Below are 26,715 nucleotides of genomic sequence, written 5' to 3'. Positions count from 1 at the left end.
TGGAACCAAGGACAGGGTACCTACCTAACCAAGGATGGATCCTCCCACAAACATGAAGCGACTGCCGTAAGTTAATGTCCCCTCACTTTACTCAGTAGCAGCCAGTATGAAAGAGAAGCAAAGTTTACTGGAGACTTGAATAGAATAAGTACGCATGTTACGGCTTTCCAAACCATTGCTGCCCAAGCGCTCGACAACGTGTTCGTCGTTCCACTTTCAAATAGCCCAACCAACACTCCCTGCCACGTTGTCCTCTTGTAGCACAGAATCCTCTGGCCTATTAATATGGCTGATCTTCTATTTCTTTTGCAAATGCTATGAGACTATTGTCCGGAACGAACCTGTAGTATCTGTAGTATCCGGAGGTGAAGAGAGGGTCAGTGTTTCCGCCAGCTGCCACCATTGACCATGACGCGTCCTTAACAAGCCAACCGGGCACCGTGGTCCTTGGATCTTAGGAGCTGATTGACGCTTGGGGTACCCTCACTTTCATCGCGAGCACTTCGCGCCATTTTCACAAACGTACCGATGAAACGCTTTGCTTCAAGATTTCGACATGGCAACATCTTTTGGACATGGCAACATCTCCATCGCGCGAATCCACTCCCGCTCTCATATCCGACTTCTTCATACCGCATCATAGGGTTATGAACCATCCTCAGAAAGCTCTCCTTCAAGACTCCCTTCCCCTCCCCAGTCCTGTGTTCATCCGACTGGGTATTTCCATGCCATCCAGCCAATCCAGATCTGGACCCCAGACAGTATGATACTGACAGTGCCTACACAGATTGAAATGCCCAGCGCAACTAGTGCAACAACAAGGACGTTTGCCTCGTTGCTCTTCTGTTGCAGCCAACGCTCAAAGCTGTTACGAGACGGCCGGCTTTGCATGTGGTCATACAGTCGCTTTATTCTCTCGCTCCAATGACGAAAGCTAAAGTCGTCGGGCAGACAGTCGTATGGCAGATAGCCGTTGCACTCTTGACATCCACGGTCAAAGATCTTCCTTCTTTTGGAAACACATTTCTCCAGAATGCTCATTAACTTGTCATCCTCAACGGGGAAGAGCACATATTGAAGCGAGTGCAGAGTTTCGACGAGCAATTGGGTTAGTAGGTAGTAAGCCACTTCTTGCTACACTGGCAAATGCTAGAAGCTCCACACCGTAGTGTCTCATGTGGCCGTGTGAGCTTCATTTGCGCCGCAGTCTGTCTGTGATCCGACACAGATTGAGCCATTGCTATAGATTAGGTCTTCGTCGCGCTCTGGAGGCTCTGAAGGAGTGAGAATAGCCGAGGAATAAGATATTACACAGACCAAGCCTTCACTTTCCTTCAAGAAGTTTGGTTTTGAACTGTTGTATGAAAGAACAGCATTTTCGCCATCTTCAAAGGAAACAACCGCCCCTCATACATCTACTTGATTACACCGCAATCTTAAGATGTCAAGTGAAGTTTTACAATTCCGTGCCAATAAATAACGACAAGGACTACAACTTGTTGTTAATACGTGACTGTAGTTGATATATGAAATCAGGTTTGACTGTTGCGCCGATCTACCAATATAAGACATTCAACGCAATTCGTCTGAGGTTTCGGGACTAAGACTTTGGAAGCAATTTCTTGGTATCCTGTTAGGGTCCGATTTGTGGATCATTCGCAACGTGTGGTACACCTGGCTCCATGATCAGTGCCCTTCTCGACACTACCAACAAAAACATCACCACTCAGATAGTGATCATCTTGTAATCTCCCTCGTAGTAGCCGTCAAAGATGATCTAAACATCTAGATGAACCCAGACCTTGTTGCCGTTCTTGAGATAGACTCTGATCTCGCCCTTTGCTGACAAGAGGTTGACCTTCAAGGTGACTCCATCCTTAAGGTTACCAAAGATGTTTCCGATATTGATGCTCGCGATGGAGATTGTCAGACCGACTTCAAACAAGTTGATATCGATGCAGCCGGTGATCTACAAAGTAAGAGTGACGTGTTGATTAAGATACCCAGTTACACATAAGTATGGATCATGGTTGGGTGTGATCAATAGTGCAATTGCTGTGGTGCTGCAAAGCCTCTCGTTTGTAATGGGAGACTTGGAAAAAACGAACCTTGACAGGACCGCGGCTCCAGTCGATCGAATAGCGTCCCCGGTCATCTCCGGGGAACAAAGTGCTAATTACCTAGTCGATCATTCTAGACCTCCGTGGCGTTCACTAGTAGTTGCTCAGCGTGGGCGACTATGAACGTGGCGGGTAGAAGCAAATACTCCATAGCTCGAGGGCCATCCTGCCAGCAGACAGTATAGTTCGAAACTATCAAACAGAAGTGTTGATGTTGCGACATGTGAGAATGGATAGGCAAGAATGCTCGCGTGTCGCCATGGCAACAATTCATGCTCATGCCAGGGTTCCTAAAGAGACCGCCACACCATGTCACGACTTCCGCCTTTTCTTCACGGTAAGGAGGCTTCATTGGGAAGGTTCCATGAGATAAAGTCTTATCAGTCTTAGCTGAGGGACTTGAGGAATTCAGGTCTCATGTTTTCGCCAACCTGGAACCCACATGGTCGCTTGGCTAGAGTGTACGGTTGCAGCCGCTGGTTCTAGTTGCGTGCCGTCCCGCTAGACACAGGTGCGGGGTTGGCAAAATTTGGCAATTGAATACTTCTGTGCATATGACACCAAGTTTGCCGGCGAGGGAAACGGCGGGCTGAACCTTTGACGACCTTGGCCATATCCGTCGATCGCATTCCAGCCTTCACGCACGGCGACTCTCGGAACCGTCACGAAGGGTGTTTGCCCGCCCACGCTTGATTTTCAGCTCAACGCCTCTTTTGATGGCACAGTAACAGCTGTTTAGGATTTCATGCAGATGAGCACTGCTTCAACGACCATAAATAGTCAAATCGAACCGAGATACGTTGAACATGACGGAAACTCTGCACCAGTGCCTGAATTTTGAAGGTCCAGTCTCGTCTACAACTGTGACCTCGCCATGTTCACGAAGTTGCTCGTGTGGAGCCTCATGGGCCTTGCCCATCTACCGACTCTGCGTGCAGAGGCAGCATTGCCACCAACACTAATACTGCCCTGGGGAGTATACGAAGGCCAGCCTATGACAGATGATCCAGATGTAGGCAACAGACAAACGCCGACATGTTTGATCCATTCCCAGAGGCTCTACTGACGACATCAAAAAAGATTTTTCTATTCGAGAACGTCCGTTTCGGTGCCAACCCTCTGCGGTTCGGCCCCCCAGCCTTCCCAACGTCGACAAGCACAGCCATTCAGCCTGTCAGCGACGGACGCAACTGCATTCAGATTGACCCGAATGGTCTCCATAACGCACCAGGTGGTCAAAGCCCAGTCGATACCCCTGATGATCAGGTCACTCCGCAAGGCGAGGACTGCCTGTTCCTCGACCTCTACGTGCCAAAGCACGTAATCGAAACTCCTCCGGTGAAGGCTTTGCCGGTGGTCGTATGGATCTATGGCGGCGCGTTCGCATTCGGCAGCAAGAACCAGCTCGGTCCTTTATATACCGGACAGTCAGTCATCGCGGCAAGCAACTACCAAACAATCTTTGTCGCTGGCAACTACCGTCTTGGTGCTTACGGCTGGCTCTCGGGAGACTAAATGCAGAAGAATGCTCAGCCAAACGCGGGACTGTATGACCAGGCTCTCCTATTCGAATGGGTACAGAAGTACATCAATAAGGTATCCGGCGATGCATCTCTGGTTAGTGCCTGGGGCGAGTCGGCCGGGGCTGGGTCCATTCTCCATCACCTGGTTCGCGAAGACGGTGCTGTTGATCCCACATTCAAGACATTTGCTGTTCAGAGCCCGGCGTTTGAATGGGCCTGGGACAAAAACCCGATGGGCAAGCTGGACCAGGTCTATCAGAACTTCTCTAGTCTTGCCGGTTGTGGCTTAGCCTTCAACCTTACCTGCTTGAAGGAGTCTACCAACCTGACAGCGGCGAACCAGGCGCTCTTCGACACTGTCAAACAGACTGGTCTGTTCCCAGTGGGGCCGGCCGTGGACGACAAGTGGATCACTACAATTCCAACTATCTCGTTCGCGAATGGTGAGTTATCGTGACTGTCATCTGAGTATAGCGTTTACTGGCTGACAACAAATTCTCAGGTAAATACTGGAAGTCCTCCATCCAGTCTACGATCATCTCCCACGTCCTAAACGAGACTGCTTCGTTCATACCGTCTTTTGTTACTTCATCCGACACATTCGCCGAGTTTCTCGATGTCTTCCTCCCCGGAGCCGAGCTAGCGTCTCAACGACAAAAGATAGCTGCCCAATACCCCTGCACCAAATATCCCTATGATGGCGACTATCGGCTCTGTATCGCGACAGTCATCCGCGACGCCAGCTTCACCTGCAACACCCGTGACCTCTACTCCGCATATCCGAGCAAATCTCACATGCTGCGGTATGGGTTCCCGACCGCCTATTATGCCCGCCACGCCTCAGACTTAGTGCCCCTATTCTCCAACGACTTTATCGAAGCTAAGGCCATCTTGGAGAAGAACAGCGTCAGTACCGTTGAAGCTTGGGGCTATGCTTTACTCCGAACTAAAAGCGACCTGGCCGAGGCGTACCAGAGGTACTTTGCGTCCTTTGCGCTCTCGGGTGGAAACCCGAATACACTCTCGATGTCGAAAGTCTGGGGCTGGGAGCCGCCGACTTGGACTGTGGCAGATGGGAATGGAGACGAGCTGAGCAACGTGCTCTCAGTGGGACCGCCAGATCTTGTGTCTTCCGCGTTGGCGCTCGATGCCGACGACCAGAATACGAAGTCGGCGTGTGGTTTTTGGACTGAGATTGCGAAGGAAGTCGTTGCAGCACAGGAGGTGGCGGAAGTAGTTTGGAATGGAGTGAAGGTGGTGGACTCTGACGAACTGTAAAGACTCGCGCTTCATGTTGATATCAACGCTTTTCCATTAAAGAACATCTGTTTGCATCAGACAGCAGCGGGGCATAGGCAAACAGATACGGATGTATAACAGACAACTAAGGTAGTGAGCAAGAGTCTCTTCGTTGGGGCCAGAAAGAATTACTTAGGCAACGCCCCTAGAGCGCCTTAGAAACCCTTACCTCATCGTATGTCTTCCCAGCCAAGCTACTGAGACCAACAGGCTGAATCAACATGAAGTCATTCTTGTCTATGTGATAGGCATCAGTCACGAGAGCCGGGCGCAGGATAGCCGGGCAGGCGTGCTGGGCCTGTTCAGTCAGTAACATAAGAACGCTGAGTAAGCTCTTATGGACGGCACTTGCGACGTAATAACGACAACTCTAGCAGGAATCAGTAAGAGTCAAAACACATCCGGCGTCTTCAGGGTGAAGGTGGAGAGAGCCGTGTGGCAAAGATTGTAAGGTGATGTCGCGACATCGTGAACCGCTACCAGGGGCTCATTGATAACAGCAACGGTAAGAACGGACGGTCTTTTCCCAGAAAGCAATGAATGGGATGTCTAAAAAGACAAAATTCAGCAAACGTACACCTCCACCGGGGTTTCATACGTTAGCGCAGTGAATTGACAGGGGGTTCGGTCCACCTACGCCCACTTACGCCCAAGGTACCAATTCTATCTTCTTCGCCCAATTTCTATGGCTAAAATAGGGACAGTACTTCCAAAATAAAAACCGAACCACCGAAATTCCCTACCTTCCTCCACTATTGACCCAACCCAACCGCCATGGATTCCACCACTTCGTCGCCTGCCTCGCAATCGTCAACTATCTCAACTACGTCAACTATCTCAACTACGTCAACTACGCTGACTACGCCTACTTCGCCTACTACGCTACCATCGATTTCTCGCGGCCTGACTATTCAGGATATTATTATCCCTTCTACACCCACCAAATCCCGCAGTAAAGAGCTTACGAGAGACCAAAAGATCGAGATCCGCGCCTTCCGCAAGTATTTGAAGTGGTCGTACGAAGATATAGCTAAAGCTACCCCTTATACCTATCGCCAGGTTCAATTAGCTTGTACGGATTCTCTACCGGTCACGCCGCGGAAAAACAAGCAGCGGAAAGGGCTAATTCGAACGCCCCAAAAAGAGCGCCTCCGAGAGTGGCTCCTGGCCGACGAGGCTCATAGAAGGATCCCTTGGGCAGATCTACACTTCTTTTTACCGCCCGATCTATCGATCTTTGGGGAGGCTTTTATTATTACTGCCTTACGCTCGTTGGGCTTCCGCCGGGCTATTCGACCACGTCGAATCCGTCGGACCGAGGCCAATAAGCGCCAACGAGTGGCTTTTGCCTATACGTACCTCCGGCTCCGACCACGGCCAGAAGATTAGGAAGATGTGATCTTTTCAGATGAGACCTGGGCTACTTGTGACCCTATGTGGAAGAAGTGGATTACGGTATATGATATAGAAGACCTAGCCTCTTTCGCCCTTTTACGGCGTAAACTTTACGGCTGGATGTTTTAGGGGGCTTTTACTGGCAATAAAAAGGGCCCAGGTTTTTTCTGGGAAAAGGAATGGGGAGGAATCGATACTTCAAAGTACCTTTTCTATATACTCCCGATGATTATCGCCTTCTTCCGGGAGCACCGTTTAAGCCTGTTTCAACACGACAATGCCCCAGCCCATAAGGCAAGAGATACACGTCTTGCTTTAGAGTTGCTTGGGGTGCCAGTATTGGATTAGCCAGCAAACAGTCCTGACCTCAACCCGATAGAAAATGTGTGGTTCTGGATGAAAGATTGGGTTGAAACGCACTTCGATATACAATCCCTCAAAAAAGAGGAATTAAGAGCAGCTATATCGGCAGCGTGGGAAGCAGTACCTGAAAATTGGTTGAAAGAGCTGGCTCATACGATGCCGCAGCGACTGAGGCTCGTAATTGAGCAAAATGGTGAGAGTATTGGGTACTAATTTACTCATATAATTTACTATTAATTGAAAGTATAGTTATTTTACAAGGTTGGTTCCGATTACGGTAAAGTCCGCCCCGCAAGTACCGCACTAACGTATGAAACCCCGGGACGTTGTATTCCCATCGGTTTGTTCTCCAACGCTAGCAGTCCAGCTCTACATACCCCAGAAATAAAGTTTCGTATGGCAGACAAGGATAGCCCAGGCATTTCCTTCGCAACCGGCTTAGCGCTGATAGCTGAGCCCACGCTATTGAAGGAACCCCGTTCATCGCCAAAACGACAGGCTGGGCTCTCGACATCACTCCACCCTAGCTTTGTCCTACCAAGGTAGCCAAAACCATGATGCCTTTCGAGAAAGCCTGGTACGGATAGCATGAGACAGAGTGTAACGTGTTCGTCCGCAGCCTGGCCCATCATCGAATCCCTATGGGACCCCCCATGCTCCTGTGTGGGAGTGAGTCTCGAACCGTGTTCCACGTCCTGCCGGATCTTCTTGCAAAGCTTTAAATCTTATCAACGTCCGGGTTGCCTCCGGTGCGATGTTGACCTGCTAGTATGTGAGACTCGTCGTTGACCGCATACGCTGCTTGGCTGCACCCCCACGGAACTTTTCACATTTGAAAGCCGCCTCGAACCCCGTGTCAAGACCCTGCCGAGCTAAGGCATCCATCCGTCAGTCTCCGATATATAGGTGCTCCATCGCTCGCGACAGTGGATCCGTCGAAGTGACGGAAAACAGGACGCTTCAGTCACTCAACTTTCCACCTAGTAAGGTAGGTATGCAAGGCCCGGTGTTCTTGAGCCATAACAACTTTTCAGTTTGAAGTAAAAATGGCCCACGGCAAGCGACTCGTTATCAACCGCAAGGCTGATGATATGAGGGATGAAATAGAGTACATGTAGTACCCGTTCGGCGAGCGTGACAAAAAAAGAGAGAGAAAAGACGGTTCTATGAATGCTCACCAGCAGGATTTCAGCGTGAAATCAGGTGCCCTCACGGCTTTGGCTCTCTCTTGACACATTTGCGGTATGTATTCCGCGCCGACAAGGTCCTTAACCGTTTCTGTGCAGGAGCTGCAATCGCTAGTGCTAGTTAGTGGTCTTGGCGAGCTGCAAGGTGTGGCAGGAGACATGTCTTAGCGTCTGAGGGTATCCCCAACTAGGAAGTTTTTAGCTTGCAAGGGGAGACCGAATCTGCCTTACGAATGGAGTTCTGTAGCCGATAGGCCCCTTTTGCCTACCAGGTTGAGGGGTTCAAGGATATAGACTAATTGACCCACCTTCCGACCGGTCAGCTTTCTACGAATACTAAGCCTGGAACTCTTCATAAAGACCTTTGCCTAGGCTCTTTTCCGCGAGGGGCGTGATTTCTAGTTCAATTCTACTGTCGACAATATTGATGCTCCTACGTCAGTTCTAGAAGAGAGACAACGGTGCGAATTCGAGAACTAACGACACTACTTTCTATACGGACCTCACTATCAGCTTCTACACGACGTTCTGAGACAATCCAGAACGCGAAAGAATTTAGCACTACCCTTCCCGCCACCGCTTCCGCTTCCGCTTGTGAACCCTGCTAGACTGCTTGTACCGTGAGTTACTCGCCTCATACGTTTATACTGGAACTCAAACTGAGTCGTGGGTGATACGTAGTGTTTCGGCCAACAACATGGATGTTCCGCCACCGATCCCGCCACGGCCTCCGGGATACGAAATCGGAAGGGGGGGGCCACCGCCTTTGCCGGCGCGGAACCCACCGAGCAGAAAGGCCGTTCCATCACCTACCTCGCCTCAGCAGCAACAGCAGCAGCAGCAGTCGCCACAGCCGCAGCAACCAAACTCCCAAGCTCCCCCTCCGCAGGCACAGTCACAGCAATGGCAGCAAGCCCAATGGGATCAGTGGCAAGAGTTCCTGAAGTTCCAGCAGTTCCAACAGCAGCAGCAGCAACAACAATCACAACAACAAGCTTCAGCACCTCGGCCACAATCACAACAGGGAGGGAACTCGAACGCACCACCTGGCTTCGGACCCCCTCCGACACAACCACCACCTCCCCCCTCCCAGTGGAAAGATCACTTCTTCTACAGCAACGGGAATCCAACTCCCGCATTCAACAACCTCATGTCCCTCTTCTTCTCCAAGCTAGACACGCAGCGCTCTGGCTATATCACGCCGGAGGTCTGGTCCTCCTGGCTCGACAACATTGGCTTCCCCACCGACGAAAATCTCTGGAAAAAGTCCCTCAAGGGCAATTGGATGTTCAGCGCCCAAGACACCGCCGACGCCGAACTCAAATGGCTTCTGGAGGCTTTCTACATTGACCACAAAAGTGTAGTTCGGAATCCGAATGCCGCGCATCAGCTTCCCTGGGGTGGTATGCCTCTTCTGTCCCTTGCGGGCTTCACCGATTTCATGGCCATGGAGGTGGTTTACGAGCCGGATACTCTACTGAGGGGACTGAATAATGCGTTGAGGCATTATGGCGTCGAAGTGGGGAAGGGGCCAATTCCTAGACATGTATTGCCTGAGAAGTGTCCACCTGAGATGAAGAGGAGACTGGATGAGGGGAATGCACGGTTGGCGAGAACTTCGCAGGAGAAGTTGGATGCGCAGATTGCCAAGTCGAGGATGGAAGCCAAGGGAAGGCAGGCAGCGTTGGATTTGATAGATGATAGGCGGTATGTTTACAGATACTTTGACGGGATCTGATGGGTGTGTGCAGGGTTTGAGCCATGGGGGTATGGCTTCACTCATTGTTGTTGAGCATTAGATCAGTCTTGGTTCATGGTCGTTGCTGCAGCAGGACCGATTATTTAACGGCACTTCTAGCATCAGGACGAAATTGATTCTAGTGAGAGCGTGCTACCTACTGATTTTTGAGCCACATTGATCTGAAGAAGATGACCGGAGTCTTCGAGCATAGTCAGTGGAGAAAAGAGGAAGATGCGCAGTGAAAAGGGGGGCTCGCCCATGGACAATCTACCTGCTCACAACGAAGTTACTTGGAAGGTAGGCACAAATGATTCACTTGTTCCGTTGTCGAGGTTGTTACGCAAGCCACAAGTAGACTACACTATGGCTTCATCCCGCACTGGAAAGTAGTTACTCGAATACGGAGCAATTCGGGGTTAATGGCCGGTGTCTATGTCATCCATATTGATCCGCAGACAAAGATTGAGTGAGTATATTGCTGTTCAGTAAATGAATGTATCACTACGATCCATCGATTTCCACCTACCTATTCAATAAGGTAGAACGAAAGAAAGTCATTGAACACAAGCAGACGAAATGACAACCTATGAACCAAGCACTGCTCTGTCGTTGTGTGCGCCTATTAGCATCGAGAGATTCAAGGCAACCCAGTCTTGATCAGGCTTCGATTTTCAAGAACGCCGGACGAGATGCAGGTTATGTAGCATGATTTCAGCACCGTATCAAAGCAGGCAAGTCGATAGCAGGTATCACAACTCAAGGGAGCTGTCGACAGACACGGCAAGCTTCAAGATGCAGCAGACAAAATCAACTATGAGCCAGCCATGGTGGGAACTACTCAACTCGAGGCTAAGCCGTCAATCATCGTCCATTGTCGCGAAGACCAAACAGATGACCTCATATCACTCTTCAACGATGGTTTTTTGAAGCGCATCAAATGCGACTCTCGGTATCGCCCACTCTTTCAACGTCCCTGTCGTTTCTTTGAGGGGAAGCACGAAGATACTATGCTGTGGTTGTATTACTGGCCATCAAGTACCAACTCGACAATCCCCAATTCAGGCTAGGAAGAGATCCTAGCCATTATCGCCTTGCCATTATTCAAAACAATCTGTGAGGCTTTGGTTGAGTACCGTGGTCGGAAAGCGACTGCCCCCTGGCGGTATCTATCGACCATTCAACTCGATTTCGCCACGTTACGCGATGCAGTCAGAGAACCAATACTGCCGCTAAATCCACCGACAGGGTCTTGAGCTACTCAACTGAATGGACCAACATTACCTTCCCGTTTCCCCCATAGTATTGACTACTCTCAAAGGCAATGATTTGTCGGTAATCTTGACCGTTCCCAAAGTAGTAATGACGATAGATGGGGTGGTTCCTTAAGTAACGACGACGAATGAGGTGGTCCATTCACCCTCGGCCCCGGGGAAAATATCGACGATGCGCTTCGTTATATCGCGGTCGATGAATAGGTTCGGCGTTGTGGCAATATGCCTGGGTACGCTTTTTCCGTCCATATTTTTCAATACCCCTTCTGATTTCCCATAGCCACTTCACCAGTGCTTGCTGAGACCAGACTAGTCTCCGTTAAAAACGCTCACGACATGGGTTCTCTTAGCAGTATTTTATCTCGAACAAGATTGTCTCTTTTTGTCTTTGAGTTTGTATATCAACAGAATTCTATGACACGCCGCAAAGTATTTGCGTCATCGCTAGTCCTTGCGTGAGACGAGTCGTGTTTTCATACTCTGATGGATCCGTGCCATGCAAGTGAGTTACACGAGTGAGTCAACCAGCGGGGCTCTGCACTGTCATGTGTTGAAGCCCAAGAAGCATCTTTTTTGAGGTCGTGCTGCCTAAGAATATTCACCTGAGGTTGTCGTGAGTTCTTCGAGGGCGCTGGTCAAATCAAAATCGGTCAGATCATAAGCAGACGGCGTGAGGTTCGTGGCTTATCGACTCTTTGAACCCCTGTCTCTGCAGCAAGATCTTCGTTGCTGCGTCGGCAGAGCCTTAGAAAAACGCTGTTGTCGAAGACATACCCTGTGATATCACCAGGGTTCGCGATCAAGAATACAGCGACGAGAAAAATCCCAAGCAGGAGGCCTCGAGGTGACGTCGAAATAACCCCCGGCGAGGTCCCGATCCAAGGCGGGTCTCGACGCCGACGGAAAGTTTGATTTTCGGGTCCTGTTTGCGGCAGGTCCCATCCATCCATCAAACAAGGGGGAAGGGAAGCCAACGCTAAGAACGGGGGAACAATGCGCTAAACCGTTAGATCATAAAAGATCAATGAAAGACACAGGCTTGCATTGAAGCAAGAATTCGTTTTGCTCTTGTAACTTGCCATCCGCAGGTCTGAGAGAACACGCAACCACTGTCGCTGTTCCTAGGGGGGCGAGCATTGCTACAATTAGTAGACGAATGCGAAATGATTCCTTCTTTCACGATCCTTTAATATTGAGTTTGACTCATTTACCTTAGCATGTATTGAACGGATGTATACTTACCGTGGCAATTCAACGTACCTTGGTTGTACTCAGCCGCCCGACTAAGGGAGGCGCAGAGGCCATGGAAGGGACCTAACCGATATTGTTGGAGATGATTGTGCGTGCCGCTCGGTGTGTGACTCAACTGGCGTCTAAACTCAATGCTGACAAGAATTGGTCCTCGTATTAATCCAGGTTCCAAACCTCCATTTTCTACGGAATCTCGTCAAAATATTCATCTACATCAAGCAGACCATCTGACTCTTATTCAGGCCAGCAGAGTTCGGACAGATACTTTTCACCAAAAGTGAGACGGTTCTTTTCGTTGAAGTTCGGACTTTGCACCCAATCACCACCAGTGCAACTTGGCCCCGGTGCGACCTCTCAAATCCCACGATACATTAGACTCAGTCAATCTGGATCAGAGAAAACCATGTCCCGCAAGCCCAAGCCCATTGAAATCGACGGACGGACCGGCGAAGGAGGTGGTCAATTAGTCCGCGTCGCCATAGCCCTCGCAGCAGTCACCTCACAACCAGTCCGCATCACAAATGTACGCGGCAACCGTCCTGCCCGTGGTGGAGGAGGGGCCGGAGGGGGCAATAGCAAAGGAGGCGGTAAGCACCAGGCATTGTTTTCCTCATCAACCTATCTCACCAAATGAACGTCGTAAATTGACGATTGACACGCCTACGAATCAGGGCTCAAAGCGCAACACGTCACGGCGATCCGCTGGCTCGCAGAAGCAACAGAAGCAGACGTCGACGGCCTCTCCGTAGGCAGCAGCACCCTCACCTTCACACCTAGACTACCGCCCTCCGCCGCCCTCAACAACAACAACAACAACAAGTCCCGCAAGATTACGATCGCGGCGGACACGGGCGCCGCAAGCACACTCCTCATCCTCCAGGCCATCCTCCCCTTTCTCCTCTACGCAGCCGCTGACCCTGACGTGGACGCCGAGCCCGGGAATGCCTCGTCCACGTCGCCCATCGAGCTCGAAATCACGGGCGGCACAAACGTAGGCTGGTCCCTCTCCTACGAGTACCTCGACCAGGTCCTCCTCCCGCGCCTCGAATCCTCCTTTGTCGGCATACACGTCGCCCGGAGACTGGTCAAGCGCGGATGGAGTCTGGGACCGCAGAGCAGGGGCGCCATCGCGCTCACGATCCGTCCCCTGAAACCAGGCCAGACGTTGCGTCCCGCGGTGCCTTCTGACCCACCAGAGGAGAGCACGCAGGACGGACCGCCAGGCATCCGCGAGGTACGGCACGTGGACGTCTCGATGATCGTCCCCGCGCACATGCACGCCGCCCTCCAGGACAAGTTGGCGCAGGACATTACCCGCGCCTTCCCTGACGCAGACATCGACTTCAAGGTCGTCGAGGACTCGGGTCACGACGCGCGAGTGTACACGCTTCTCGTGGCCCGTTCCGCCTCCGGGACGTTGCGTTGGGGCCGCGACGTGCTCATGTCTACGCCCAAAAAGGGGAAGCAAGGGGGCAAGAACGAGGACGTCGTATCGCTCGTCAGCCGCAAGGTCGTCGGCGGCCTGGTCAAGGAGCTTTCTATACGGGGCTCGACAATGGACGAGTTCTTGCAGGATCAGCTCGTCATCTTCCAGGCTTTGGCGGATGGGACGACGTCGTTCCCGCGTGCCCCTGCCCCGATAAGTGGTGCTAATGACGTGGAGGTTGTGAATCAGGGCGTGGCGCAGTTGGATCTGGGGGAGAAGATGAGGAAGGACAGGACGGACAAGCCATTCGGACACGGCAGCTTGCATTCTCAGACGGCGAGATGGGTGGCGTCGGAAATCCTGCCGTCGGTAGAGTGGTACAACAAGGGAACGATATGCAAAGGCGTGGGAATAAGCTTCAGTTAGGAGAACCGGATATCGAAACGCAACCTGGAACTAGAATAAAAAGGTTCCAACACATATTAGTCTGCCTCCAACTCCATGCCAACTCCAGGCACCATGTAAAAAACACCCAAGTAAAGTCTGAATTCCCAGTCCTCACTCCGCCTTGTCAGCGGGGACAAGCGTCCACTGTCCCTCCTCAAAACTGACAGGGCCGCATTTCCACGAGCATCCTCTCCTCAAGAACGGAACAGCACCCTCGTTCTCTTCATCCAGGTCCGTCCATGGCCGAGCCTTGACGACGTGACCATCTTGGTTCTGCCTGCTCTCCACAAGGCAAACTTGCCACCACTCCAACCATTGGGTCGTGGGTGCCACGAAGGGCTTCTTGCACGCAGAACAGGTGAGCCCGCCTACCTCACGCTGGTCGGCAGCACGCTCGAGCAGAGCCTGCAAATGAGCCAGCGAATCGGGAATGTAGTCGGGCAGCTCGCCGAGTTCAGAGCTCTTGTAGGCACTGCGCAGCGCCAGCTCCATCAGACTAGGAACGCGGCTCCCTTTTGCACTCGGGACGCTTCTTCCAACGGATTTGGAGTGGTAAGGCGCCGATGACGGCGGGGAGATAAGCGATGTGCTGTTCACCGCGTCTTCCTGTCGCTCCGTCTGCACAATGATAGCCTCAGGGTCGAGGCGGAAATCAGAGTGCGGGAAGCCCGAGCTGTCTAGGTAGTGGACTGGTGATCGCACAAAGAACCTAGCCGCAACACCGTTGAAGCCAGGCTTCCACACTTCGGCCAGTCCCGTACCTCTCGAAGCGTCGCTCTCAAGGGTTTCCAGGTCAGCCAGGATAGGTCGCTCAGCCGCCTGGAAGAAATGGTTGCCCTGCAGAAGCAACTCTTCCAAAGCGGAGGGTGCTGCCATGAGATCCAGCAGTTCGGCCGGAAGATATCTAAGCAGGTTCTGTGCGAGGTTCAGGGTGCGAAGGTTTCGCATCTTGCCAATCGCAGGTGGCAGCTCTCGCAGTCGGCATCCACGCAGTGAAAGTACTGTCAGGTGCTCCAAGTCAAATATGGCCCCCGGCAACCGCTGCAGAGGGTTGCGGTATAGGTACAGCTGCAAAGCTGGGTCCTTCTGCTCAAACGGCACTCCCTCGGCGACAACCGGAATGCAGGAGAACTCGGAGAGAGGGCGAATAGTAGCATCGGTGAGAGTCTTGAGTCCCATCATACTGTTTCTGGTCAGATCTTATTGGGTATCTGTAATTGACCGCACACTCACGATAGGTCAATGTACTCGGTACCAGAGTCCAGACATTGTTGCACTCTCTCCCGCGCCTCTAGCTCCTCGGCCGAAATGACATTGCGCCGCCGGGTCATTGCCCGGTTGAGCTGTGGTAGCTTTGACTGCGTCGGCAGATCAGGCATCATCACGCTCTCGTCGCCATCGGTACTGTCACTGCCCATCCAGACACCACTGTCAAGATCGCGCTTGAAGGTTCGCTTGCCCCTCAGCACCGGCCGCGGCTCCCCGGTCGCAGAATCGGAGGATGCGGGCTGCTGGTGGAACCAAGAGCCTACATACTTCTTCTTCTTCTTTCGCCGTCCTTCGACGTAGTTGTCCAGACCTGGGTCGTCATCGCTGGAAAAGACGGCAGGGTCACTCGAGTTGGACCATGACGGCGGCGCGACAGATTGGCTTTTAAAGTTGTACCTCCGCTTTCTCGGATTGTTACTAAAACTCTGGGTCTGGGCGTTCCATGATATAGACGGTGACAGGCTGGGGAGAATAGGTTCGTCGGCCATGGCGAAGACTGGAAAGGAGATGTATGAAAGATGAGTCTGGAGTGGGCGCGAGGGCCAGGCGACACCAAGCCTTTGGGACGGGAAGCTCCAAGATCCGCCACCACGACCCTGGCCCACGAGTGGGACAGCGCGTGTCGTGACGCAGGTGGGGGCTCGAACGCGTTCAGCCAGGATCGAGTCCCACAGGGGTTTATCGCTCACACGATCTCCGAGGATAGCTCCGAAAACCCTTGCATTGAGCTTCAGGACTTTTGGAGATTCCGAGCTGGAAAGATATCGGAGTTGTCCATCTCATCATACCTTCTCATGAACTATGGAGAGACCTTGTTTACCTATAGACGCGACCAATACTTACCCAGTGGCCCTTCCACGGGTGACAAGCTGCTACCCAAAAGCGGCCTAGCCTGCTTTTTCCCCGGGAGTCAGGAACACCCTGGACCCCACGCCTGCACAGGCCAATCGATAGCCGTTATCTTCAGGGTCCGCAGCGGTACCTAACACGCGGGGCATTGGATGCACGAAATCCAGGAACCAAGATTAGCCCCTTGCTTATAGTACGGTGATGGCTCAGCACTGGTTGTTGACGACGCTCTCTTCCACTTTATTGTCGCATCAGGACGGCCTAGAGTCGCATGTTGATGAAGTCTTCGTTCTCAACTATCGGCGATTGCGCACCTACGTGTGGCGTGGCTCTGTTCTTCGAGGCAAGCCTTTAGTGGGTTGGCTTCTTTCTACACCTTAGCTTCTGATGCCTCGATCCCTATGTACAGACAAGCCATACGACTTCCGCGGCTTCGTAAAGATGGTCGCGCAAGGCTCACAATGAGCTCTCTTGCGGATGCTGTTGATGCAAGGAATGATAGAGGTGTTAGCCATCCCATCCGTGCCAACACTGCCCATCACGAAAGCCATGACGACAATGATCCAGAGACATATCTCAGTCCCAGTCATCATCGTCGCTGTCGTGACCTTTAGAGTTTGACACATTTCCTTGCCGGATGCCTTTGCCCATCGCTCTCTCCTCCTCTTCATCTTCTGCTTGTCTCCGACGCTTGGCCACGCGCATGTCCGTCGCAGGCACAGCGCCTACCTCGACCAGCAGGTTATCAATGTTGAGCATGTTGATCTTGACGCCTCCCATCTGCATCAGTGTTACGACTTGCTTGGCAATATCGCCGTTTTTGTAGACCAGGATTGTCGGGCAGTTCCGCTCGGGGTAGTTCTCGATGGCCTTGTCCGCGCGCATTTCGCAGAACTTGACCTCTCCATATTCCTGGGCTGCCTGTTTCCACAGTTCCGACAGCACCCGGGACTCAACGTTGGTTCCAAGAGATGACGTCAAGTTGACAAAGACAGGGCCGTTATTTGACGCTGCTGTCACCTCACGCGAGTATTCGGGTTTCGAAATTGGATAGACGGTGCCGTGGAGAGCCTTCTTCGTGAGCTCGTTGAGCTCCTGCATCCTGCGCTGACGATATTGTTCCAGGAATGCCTCGTCTTCATCATCCTCCAGCTCGTCAAGTTCGTCGAGATCCTTGCCCTCTAGTCGGTTTTCGTGCGCTAATCTGCGACCTTCCGCGATGGCCTCTTCAATCATGGGCGTCGGACTGGGCGGCTTCTCTGGGATGACGCCATGTTTCCGCAGGATGTCGTTCCTGGCAGCACGTGTCAGGAGTTGCCGAGTAGCTGCCGCGGGATAACATACCACTCGGTGTCTGCGTTGGGATCATCGATCGGAACTTGTATCCTCTGGTCCATCGGCGCTGCCATTGTGACGGTGTTTTGTATGCGACAAGGGTGAGTGGAAGTGGTAGGTGAGAGATGCAAGTCTCGAGGACCAACAACCTGAGTTGGTGGTTACGGCTGGCAATGATATGGCCAGTGACTTCAGGCTGCGGGTTAATGTCGCAGATGCCTAAGTACCCAACTGCCTGGAAAGAATGACATGGAATATGGAAGCGGCTCAGCCTAACACCAGCACCCCGCCCTCATCAAGCTGTTGGCGGGTGCACTTGCCTTAGGTAAGGCTTTGAAGCAACAGGCCCGCAGCCAATCACAGGGGGGGCGAGACGGTTGGTGTCAAGTCCCGTGATCCAGCCCTCCTCGGCACACCTTCCTCCTCTAAATTTTTAAAGTGGGTCGTTGGAGAGAGGATTTTTGGCGGACGGGTCCCCTCTCTGGCTCACATTTCCACCACCCCATCATCACCGTTCATTTGCGAGTGCTACAATCTGCTCTCTCAACACCACCAGATTCCCGTCAAGCCCGACAGCACTCGCATCCGATAACCGATCAATCAACTCCCGATCAGATCAGTCAAGATGGTAAGGCCCTCCTGCTGCTACGGTATTTGCTGCCTGGCAACACCCGTGTGATGTTGTCTTCTTCCTCGACGAAACGAAACCCGAACAAAACGACCGCATTGGGAACACGCGAGTGGCGGGAAAAAAAATCATTGCAAGAGGAGGAAAAGAAGGTTACGGCTGGGCTGTGGAGGAAGGACAAGACGATTGCGCATGCGATATTTGATGAAGGAACCATCATGCTGATGGCTTCTCCCCCAGGTTCTCGCCGTTGATCTCCTCAACCCCTCCCCGGCCGCCGAGGCCCGCAAGCACAAGCTCAAGGTACGATATACCCACGATGCCCTCACAACTCCTTCACCCTCACCCTACCCCTCCACCTCGAACATGCTTATGCTCACACATCGGACAGACCCTTGTGCCCGCGCCCCGCTCCTTCTTCATGGATGTCAAGTGCCCCGGTTGCTTCACCATCACCACCGTCTTCTCCCACGCCCAGACCGTCGTCATCTGCCAGGGATGCACCACCGTCCTCTGCCAGCCTACCGGTGGTAAGGCGAGACTCACTGAGGGCTGCTCTTTCCGCAGAAAGTAAACTGTTCGCCTCGACGGTTTTCTTTTAGCCCTTGGGTATTAACGACTTGGACGGTTCATCACTGGTGGGACATCTCGGATCTGCAAAAGCAAGCGACCTGGGCATGGGCGTATAGACAACCCTGGCACGGGCTCTTAGAGTCTGCTGTCTTCGAACAGAACATAATCAGACACCTTTGCGGATAGAAGATGGAGCTTCCAAAAAATCTCTTGACCAAAAAACACAGGGGCGTTTGGGGTCTCCGGATATCCTTTGCATCACCAATCGACGCATTTTCTCCTCAGTTCTCTTCTCTTTCCTCGCGGCCGACAAACAATCAAAAAGTCAACCAATCGCTCACAACCCCTTTCTCTCTCGTCCCAACGCCCGTCTCTTCTGCTGCGTTGCGCTGCGCTTTTTCTGTCAGTACACGAAAACGGGAGTTTGTTATGTCGTCTCTCTGCATGGGGGTGGACAGCTGGAAATGGCTTTTCACATGAGCGTTTGGGTGGTCCACGGGATGACCTGGACGTGAGGACGTGGAACCGCTGGTTGAGGATCGCTTCATACCCGGAGTGCAGTGAGTTCGGAGGAATCAGCACTGCTTGCGAAATTCAATGGTTTCCACAAACGCCACGGCCGACCCCTGAAGACGTGTTCCTCTCGTGATCTGTCTGTTTGTGGTGAAGTGACGTGCTCGTGTGTACCTTGACGGTTCTGCGACGACCCCCACTAGGTGCCCACTTTATCTATCATGAAGTTCCTGGTGAAGATGCTCTTGTGATGGGTTCGTGTGTCTCGACCTACGATTTGTTTCACCTGACCGGTCTCTCCGCGGCTCTCCAAAAGGCTGGATCATTGTCCATATCTTAACTTTGCGCGACTCTGTCTATGCAACCTAAAGAAAAAGTCTAAGCGCCACATGTCAGATGCTCACCTGGGAGAGCTTGGTGCTTAGATTTCGAATGGATAAGCTAAGGCATGACCCAGGTTTTGCCTTGGACAGAGAATCTGCCAAAGGAGACATGTAAGAACCGTGACACCCCAAGACGATGGGCAAGGTTTGAGTCATGAACAACACTCCCATTCTTACACCGCTGGAGCTTCTCCTCACGGCCTGCATTTTGCCATGTTGTGTATTGTCTCAATTGGACAATAGAGGCGCATATCAAGACCGCTTCCAATGAGGATCGCCTCTCGAATGCGTCACCTTGCTGCGGTGGCATGCTAGATGACATAGTCTCCAATACCAGAGACAGGCCTATGTATCCTGCAGCGCTTGATGCTGAAAAGAGAGGGAGGCAAAAGGAGAAGCATTGTTGTTCGAAATCAGAGTATAACACAAAACACGACAAAGATTGAATCCGTGTCCCTTTGCTCTCTCGGCCGATTCTGAAAAGCCCGTGTCGCCCGTGTCGCCCGTTGTCAAACGGACTCTCGTCCTTTGAGGTATGGAGCCAGCCTGAAGGAGCCCCAACCAGAAAGGAACCGTACGGGCGCCAATCATCCGCCGGTCAATGTCAGTTTCAGGGCACATGGTCCCCCACCAGCCCAGCTAGAGTGGTTTTTAGTGGGTTCCGGCCGCGCGAGTCTCGCGAAAAAACACGCCCAGACGCGCTTTTCGGCCGCCTAATGGCTGCCGCGGATCGTCGGATGTCCCATGCGTTGACCATCCATCTCTCTCGCAACCTTGGGAAATCGCCTGACGCAGCGGCATAGGTCCGTCATCCCCCACCACTCACCCCCTTCCTTTCCCCTTCTCTCGTATCAACTTAACCTCCCGTCACTTCCATTGCCAACCACCTCCGTCCCCGCCCAATTCTTCTCTCACGACATATCCTCTCGCTTCTGTACGTCATTGCTCGCTTGCGATTGTTTCTACGGTTTCCATCTCTTGCTGCTTTTTTGGGGCGACGGATCGAAACTCTCCACTCTACCAATACCGAGCTCCCGCATCTCACGATACTTCCCCTGCGCCAACCAAAAAGGGCGCCAACGCTTGGGCCACAGCCACCACAACGAACCTCACCTCTCTCGACGTCGATTTCAACCATTCTCGAGACACCATCAGTGGGAACTTGGCCAATCTCCCTGACCTCTCCCGCTGCACAAAATGTCGGCTCCGCGAACGAAGCGTCCCTTCGCCGGCGCATCAAGCGACCCCTCCCAGCGCCAAATCACCTCCTTCTTCACCACCCGCTCCGGCCCAGTTCCTCCACCAGCCGGTCCCTCGCCCAATGTTCAGGACACCATCCCCTCGGACGTTCAATCCAACCTCCTCTCCGTCGGCATGCGCATCCGCAAGTCCGTGCCGGAGGGTTACAAGACAGGCTCCTACAGCAGCTTCAAGCTGTGGACCGATGCTACGGACCGCCGGACTCCCGTCGTCCGGACAACCACCACTTCTATCGCCAGCAGTAGCCACCGCAACCGCAACGCCGCTGCCGCCTCCCAGCGCGAACTTTTACCCTTTTGCGGCATCAACAAGGTCGGGGGCCTGTCCAGCCAACCGGTCCACTCTAGCGATGACGACGAATACGAAGACGACGGCGGCGGTGTACCCGGATTGGATGAGATGCCGGGCCTGTGCAGCTCTCAAGAGAGCGTCGAGAGCGTGGAAAGCACGGCCAGCGACGGACGGAGCAAGAAACGCTTTTTTGCCGACGAGGAGAGCGACGAGCCGGTGCAGATGTGGGCGGACCGTGCGGCGTGGTTGGAGGGCGAGGTGAGCCCGCGCAGCCTGGCCCCATCCGGATGGGCAAACGCCCGCCCGCTGGCCGTCCCGAGGAAGAGCCGCCGCAAGCCTTCGCAGGGGCAAGAGAACGTTGTCGTTGACGATTTCGAGGAGGCGGATTTCCTCGTCACGCCGGATACCGACATGAGTGATGCGTAGAGGAAGCTTCTCCCCGCAGACATGGGAAGGGAGGGAGGAAGGATGTGCAATGATATTGTTTGAGTACCCAGAGGTACAGATGTGGGCGAATGGAGTTTAGGTCGCAGACTATCGCGGAGCGTTTTTCACTTGTACTCGGCAAGAGCTGCTTTGAGGACATTTGTTCAATGGTCGCGTGGGGGACTGAGGAAGCTAAGATCTTGCTCGTTCGTGGTATGAATAGGTTGGGCTGTATTAAGCCTCTTTCATGGCTAGTGGTCTGCACCATTGTGTTTTTATTATATTGGTATCATAGGCTAGCACGTTACCCAGGAGCCCTTAAGGCGCAGCCAATTTGACCCGTTTTGACCGGAGACCTCTCATCCCCCCCCCCCCACCCCCCCCCCCCCCCCCCCCCCCCCCCCCCCCCCCCCCCCACACCCCCAACCACACCCCACCCCCCCCCCCCCCCCCCCACCCCCCACCCCACCCACTCACCACCCCACCCCACCCACCACCCCCACCCACCACCCACCCCACCACAAGAGCCGCCTCCATCCCCCCATCATCAAGACTCCCTCAACTCCCCCCTTCCCCCAATTCTCTCCCACCAACCTTGACATAAAAGCATCTACTCTCCAGCCCATCCATCTGCCACTCTTTCCACCGAAAATGACGGCGACTTGCATCTGAAACGTGGCGTCGAAACGCCCACAAACCGCCATCCCAAGCCATCACAAGCCATCGAGTCCAGCCCAGCAAAGTCCAGTCCTCCACAGCCGCCTCAGCATACCATGCACGCTTCCCTCATGTAAAGCCATCGAACCTCCTCGCCCCCCCCTCCCCGCCTTACACCGGTTCCGTCTCCGACACTGCCGCCGCCGCATCCTCGTAATCTATTTTTTCTCTCCCATCATGCAATGCACGACGCGCGATTGTCAGCGGCAGATGGAAAAAAAAAAGAAAGAAAGAAAACTTGAACCAACGCACGCCAAAAACCTGACGGACCCCCTGTGATAGATAGTAAGTACTCGTTAGTTTGCACGGTATGTGGTGCTGGCGCTGGGGGACGGGAAGACTTGCGACCTGCCGGTCGATGAGCCCGCTCGCCGCGGGGACACCCGGCGATCGACAGCGTTACATCCGTCGCGATCTCGAGGCGGTGGGCGAGGCACGAAGCGAGGGGTCGGGTTACTTGCAAGTTACTACGCAGTAGAGGAGGGGGGGGGGCAGGATGTCGTGATTCCTCAATGTGCCCAGCGGCTGACGGGATGCGACGACGTGATCCCCCGCTCTCCATGGCACCATAGGCTTCATACGAGGTATAGATCGCGACATGGGGTGGATCAAGACACGAACAGGGGCGGGAGGAAGACGACCCGAGGATAAGACGAATAGTATTCAAGTAGGTTTATTTTCAGCCATCATGCGATAGCAGGCTGTCACCACTTGAAATCCGTCACCTACAGCTCAAGGCTGGAGGCTTGAAGCTGTGGCCAACAACGGCCGCAGCAGGACTCTCCAATATGGTTGAGTCTAAAGCAAAAGAACAAGTCTGTACATACAAGACGGCTGGGCTCGGTCCCACCGTAGCGCCAAGCTTTGCGCCTGTGAAACGCCCAAGTAAATCCAATAAACAGGCTGCCATTTTATCCCGTGGGCCTGGATCTGCAACTCCGGTGCGGTTTTCCCCAAGTCTAATGATTTTCTCCCATCTTTTTGAATACTCCTTCCAGTGACTCCATATATTCCTTCCATGAGAAGGCATGGATCTACAGGCCTCGAGGCGCCGACTTGGGCGCTGGCTATTTTAGACAATAAGGATACTAGATAATAAGAATGAACAATAAAATTTGGGTTGGTTTAAACCCAAAAAGAAAACGGTGAAAGGAAAGTTTGGTTCGTTAGATGTCGTACAAGACGTGGCCTAGTCGAGGCGTGGTGTTAAAAGGAGCGACGATAGTCGGGTATCTTGTAAATAATAAACTCGAAAAAAGGGTAGCGATCGCCGATGTGAGCGATACGCAATCGTCATCGTTGTTTCGGGGTCGTAAATCGTATCAGTAGATCGTGGAGCCGCCAGGCTCATGCCAGGAGTGACGCTCTGGATCTTGTGTATGATGAGGCGTTATTCGACTGCAGGCTGGATCATCTGCGGATGCCAACCTTTTCAGCCAAGTTGCGCCAAAAACGGCCTCCTTTGCGCTCCTCGCTCCTGGAGCGAATCATTTTTGTGTCGCGCTCCATAGGCCCGACAATGTCTTCGTCGCCACGCTCAGGGAACTTGCCCTCGGCATCAACGAGTCGAGGGATTGCGGTGGGTAAACCGTCTTCGAGACGACGCCATTGCATACTGGCAAAGACATCGTCTTGGGTAGGTCTGCGCAATATTGCAGAGCCGCCACTGCTGGCGCGAACGCGGCCACGACTGCGGCTGCGAGAGCTGCCCGGCCGTTGGCTGCTCGACTTGTTTGCGGCAACGATGCGTTCCATCGTCTGCTCATGGAAGGCACGCCAGTTCTTCTCAGTCTCGGCCCACTTCGCCTCAGTCAGAGCGTAAATCTTGGAGGTCTCGCTGTAGTTTTCTCCAGTTCGCACAAGGTGCTTGGTGTAGCTGACGCGGGCAGCTTCCCAGTCGGCTCGCAGCAGACGGAGAGTCTCCATGTCGGCCTCGACAGGTTGGTAAGGTTGGGGCGTGATGGTGAAATTGGCGTGTCCAAGGCGATCTGACCACTCATCATGGTCCTGCACAATAGAGGGAAACCCAATTGGTAGCTCTTGGCTCGACTGTACATGGCGGAAAGAAGACACTGACGGCTTCGCGCTCAACGACGGCGTAGAAATGTGAGGAAGGGTTTGAGTTGAGGGGATTTCCATTGAGAGGATTGACGGATCCACGCTAGGAGACTGCAGAGGACTGGGATGGGGGACTTCTGTTGGTGGGCTGTTCATCAAGAGGGGAGGAAGCAGAGGTGTTGTGGCGAGCGCTCGATCACGCTCAATGCTTTCCCTCTCGTTGTTGGCCTTTTCAATGTCTATAGGAGCCGGGACGTCGACGCTTTCGCTGCTTTCCCAAAAGGATGTGGCCGGTGTTGGGATCGGATGTTCGTTGAGTCTGTCAAGCATTTGTCGTGAAGGACCAGACAAGGACGAAGATCGACTTGAAGCCGCGCGGGAGACAGAGTGGGCGTTTTCGAAGGTCAATTCGGTGGTTGGCGAAGCAGTCAACTGTGATCGCTTTGTAGACTTCCATCTCGAGAGTTGTGGGAACCGCGATCCTAAGCGTGTAGCTAAGCCGGAGAAGGGAGACTCAGTTCCACTCCTCTTCCGGTCCAATGTTGATGTGAAATCGCCATCGCTCGCAAAGCCAAGGTCATAGTCGATGTCGAAGTCGGCAGGGTACACACTATTGAGCGTTTCGGAGCTCTTGTGGTGAATGCAGGGCTCGTCACCTGGTGAGTCATGATTAGTGCCGAGTTAGCAACCGGAACTAGAAGCCGACTTACACAAGCAGTTGTACAAATCGAATGGTTCAGCCAGGATGGTGCTTTCATCGAGCTCGTCCCGTTCCAATGGCTCCTCTTGCACATCAGGAAGTGGCCTTTTGGAGGACTTGGTGTGAATAGTTGATGTCGGTGACGAAGGGCTTTCATTGATGCAAGTGGGCGGGAGGTCAAGCGAGGAAGTTGAGCTGGAGTAGCGTAGATGCCCCCGGGTTGAGAAAGTAGGTGTGACGGGTGATGCAACGTCAGAAGACGAGGAGTTGGTCGTGTAGTAGACGTATTGGCGATCCATTTCGCCTTCTGGGAAATCCGGTTGTTGCTCTTCAAATTTGCGACGCTCTTCGACAAGCTGGGGTAGTAACAATGGCTTCAACTTGGGAGACATAATGTCTGTCCAAAGATTTTGGAGGTTTGATGATCTTCGAGGCGATGCTTCTGGGGCAATGTTGCGTCAATGGTCGAGCTTGGATATGTGGACTTGGTGCTGTTTGGTTGTGCCTTGGCCGCCGTGGTGGAGTAGGTCGACACAAAGGTTAAACGAGAAAATGCTGCCGTGATGATGTGATGAAGCAACGTCTTGTGCCAGGTAGTCTTATTCCGGTGTCATTCCAGGTATACATCCGTTTAGTATCCGAGTTCAAGTCGTGCAAGGTTGCCGTTGTTGTCGCGAAGTGGGTGTATTGGGGGTTTTGTCTGGTGTAAGTACTCTTTGAGTTATACTTGGTCGACGTCGAGGCCACTCAGATGGTTCCTGTCAGCCGGATCTTCTCCACATTCTCGTGATTCTGTTCTGGCTGCTTATGTTGTCTCTCTTTTCCCCAGGCGACAACAGCGACGTGGCGCTGTGCTGTTTTGAACTCTTTTTTTTTCTCTCCTCGGAGGCGGTGATGGTTGTCGTGACTGACTGACTGACGGCTCTCCAGAAGCGCTGTGGGAAAGCCCTGGGTTTCTCCAATGAAGTGAAATCAGATGTTCGAGGCGGCCGTTTGTCAAGGGCGGTAACTCGTCCCACGTGTACGAAACTGGTGCAGGGTACCTCGGCCTGGCTGGCGGTGGTTGGGCGCGAGTGTGCTGGTACGGGGGGTCCAGCAGGAATTTGGATATGCGTGCGTTGTTGTTCCCTCGATGCAGATGCCTCCTCTTCCAATCAAATAAGTCGACGATGGACCCAATGCGACACTTGAATTGATACTTCCGGGTCTTGCTGCAGGGCGCACACGTGAGGGGACGACAGAGTCGTTGAAGGGTTGCGGGGAATGGGGGTTCGTAACACAGAGGCCTAGACGTGAGGCGGTCGTCGATATATGAGGCCGTGAAGGTTGCTGGGTTAGACAACAGCAGGAGGGTCGAACGACTGGCGAGGGGTGCTAGCGTATGGTTTGCGACAGACTAGGTATGCTTCGACAAGAGAAGAGATGACGGACGGAAAACAAGAAGTCGAGACGGGACAAGACCAGACGGGTGAAGGGTTCCCAGCCAGGTGATATTTCCCACAAGGAGGGTGGGAAAGGAAAATGTTTGGACAAGACAGACGGGTGGCAGTCGGCAAGGAAGACAAGGTAGAGAGGCAAGGCAGGGTGGATGTGGGCGGCGGGCGTGGATTGGGAACCGGGGGGGGTGGGGGGGGGGGGGGGGGGGGGGGGGGGCGGGTTTTCCCGGCGCCGGCGCCGAAGCAGAAGGGGA

General features: G+C 53.2%; 11 protein-coding genes across 11 annotated transcripts; 7 read left to right on the top strand and 4 right to left on the bottom strand.

Moving 5' to 3' along the window:
- Positions 1-1,777: 1,777 nt before the first annotated feature.
- On the bottom strand, positions 1,778-2,271 carry CORC01_01578 (uncharacterized protein; the record flags this gene model as incomplete). The annotated part of the gene is made up of 2 exons (XM_022613232.1): positions 1,778-1,969; positions 2,200-2,271. 2 exons carry the CDS (start codon positions 2,269-2,271, stop codon positions 1,778-1,780), a joined length of 264 nt encoding a protein of 87 aa, XP_022480331.1.
- Positions 2,272-2,994: 723 nt separating this feature from the next.
- CORC01_01577 (uncharacterized protein) lies at positions 2,995-4,921 on the top strand (the record flags this gene model as incomplete). Its single annotated transcript, XM_022613231.1, has 4 exons — positions 2,995-3,132; positions 3,201-3,547; positions 3,743-4,086; positions 4,146-4,921. 4 exons carry the CDS (start codon positions 2,995-2,997, stop codon positions 4,919-4,921), a joined length of 1,605 nt encoding a protein of 534 aa, XP_022480330.1.
- A 3,663-nt stretch (positions 4,922-8,584) lies between these two features.
- Positions 8,585-9,625, top strand: CORC01_01576 (uncharacterized protein; the record flags this gene model as incomplete). The annotated part of the gene is made up of 1 exon (XM_022613230.1): positions 8,585-9,625. The coding sequence occupies one exon, from the start codon at positions 8,585-8,587 to the stop codon at positions 9,623-9,625; it is 1,041 nt and encodes a 346-aa protein (XP_022480329.1).
- A 795-nt stretch (positions 9,626-10,420) lies between these two features.
- On the top strand, positions 10,421-10,555 carry CORC01_01575 (uncharacterized protein; the record flags this gene model as incomplete). Its single annotated transcript, XM_022613229.1, has 1 exon — positions 10,421-10,555. The coding sequence occupies one exon, from the start codon at positions 10,421-10,423 to the stop codon at positions 10,553-10,555; it is 135 nt and encodes a 44-aa protein (XP_022480328.1).
- A 1,998-nt stretch (positions 10,556-12,553) lies between these two features.
- Positions 12,554-14,002, top strand: CORC01_01574 (RNA 3'-terminal phosphate cyclase; the record flags this gene model as incomplete). The annotated part of the gene is made up of 2 exons (XM_022613228.1): positions 12,554-12,737; positions 12,822-14,002. 2 exons carry the CDS (start codon positions 12,554-12,556, stop codon positions 14,000-14,002), a joined length of 1,365 nt encoding a protein of 454 aa, XP_022480327.1.
- Positions 14,003-14,134: 132 nt separating this feature from the next.
- CORC01_01573 (leucine Rich Repeat family protein) lies at positions 14,135-16,161 on the bottom strand (the record flags this gene model as incomplete). The annotated part of the gene is made up of 3 exons (XM_022613227.1): positions 14,135-15,206; positions 15,257-16,045; positions 16,136-16,161. Coding segments are annotated over 3 exons (1,887 nt in total), but the record flags the coding sequence as incomplete, so codon positions are not given.
- A 556-nt stretch (positions 16,162-16,717) lies between these two features.
- On the bottom strand, positions 16,718-17,550 carry CORC01_01572 (phosducin family protein; the record flags this gene model as incomplete). The annotated part of the gene is made up of 2 exons (XM_022613226.1): positions 16,718-17,435; positions 17,486-17,550. The coding sequence occupies 2 exons, from the start codon at positions 17,548-17,550 to the stop codon at positions 16,718-16,720; spliced, it is 783 nt and encodes a 260-aa protein (XP_022480325.1).
- A 551-nt stretch (positions 17,551-18,101) lies between these two features.
- CORC01_01571 (40S ribosomal protein S27) lies at positions 18,102-18,678 on the top strand (the record flags this gene model as incomplete). The annotated part of the gene is made up of 3 exons (XM_022613225.1): positions 18,102-18,104; positions 18,345-18,407; positions 18,496-18,678. The coding sequence occupies 3 exons, from the start codon at positions 18,102-18,104 to the stop codon at positions 18,676-18,678; spliced, it is 249 nt and encodes an 82-aa protein (XP_022480324.1).
- Positions 18,679-18,866: 188 nt separating this feature from the next.
- CORC01_01570 (uncharacterized protein) lies at positions 18,867-19,157 on the top strand (the record flags this gene model as incomplete). Its single annotated transcript, XM_022613224.1, has 1 exon — positions 18,867-19,157. One exon carries the CDS (start codon positions 18,867-18,869, stop codon positions 19,155-19,157), a length of 291 nt encoding a protein of 96 aa, XP_022480323.1.
- A 1,613-nt stretch (positions 19,158-20,770) lies between these two features.
- CORC01_01569 (ribonucleotide reductase inhibitor) lies at positions 20,771-21,550 on the top strand (the record flags this gene model as incomplete). The annotated part of the gene is made up of 1 exon (XM_022613223.1): positions 20,771-21,550. The coding sequence occupies one exon, from the start codon at positions 20,771-20,773 to the stop codon at positions 21,548-21,550; it is 780 nt and encodes a 259-aa protein (XP_022480322.1).
- A 2,127-nt stretch (positions 21,551-23,677) lies between these two features.
- CORC01_01568 (uncharacterized protein) lies at positions 23,678-25,417 on the bottom strand (the record flags this gene model as incomplete). Its single annotated transcript, XM_022613222.1, has 2 exons — positions 23,678-24,981; positions 25,036-25,417. 2 exons carry the CDS (start codon positions 25,415-25,417, stop codon positions 23,678-23,680), a joined length of 1,686 nt encoding a protein of 561 aa, XP_022480321.1.
- Between the last annotated feature and the right edge of the window lie 1,298 nt (positions 25,418-26,715).

The sequence above is a fragment of the Colletotrichum orchidophilum genome, assembly GCF_001831195.1.
Source record: "Colletotrichum orchidophilum strain IMI 309357 chromosome Unknown Scaffold_8.1, whole genome shotgun sequence".
Taxonomy (NCBI): domain Eukaryota; kingdom Fungi; phylum Ascomycota; class Sordariomycetes; order Glomerellales; family Glomerellaceae; genus Colletotrichum; species Colletotrichum orchidophilum.
The sequence above is the reverse complement of the archived record's forward strand: the minus strand, read 5'-3'. Positions and strand labels throughout refer to the sequence as shown.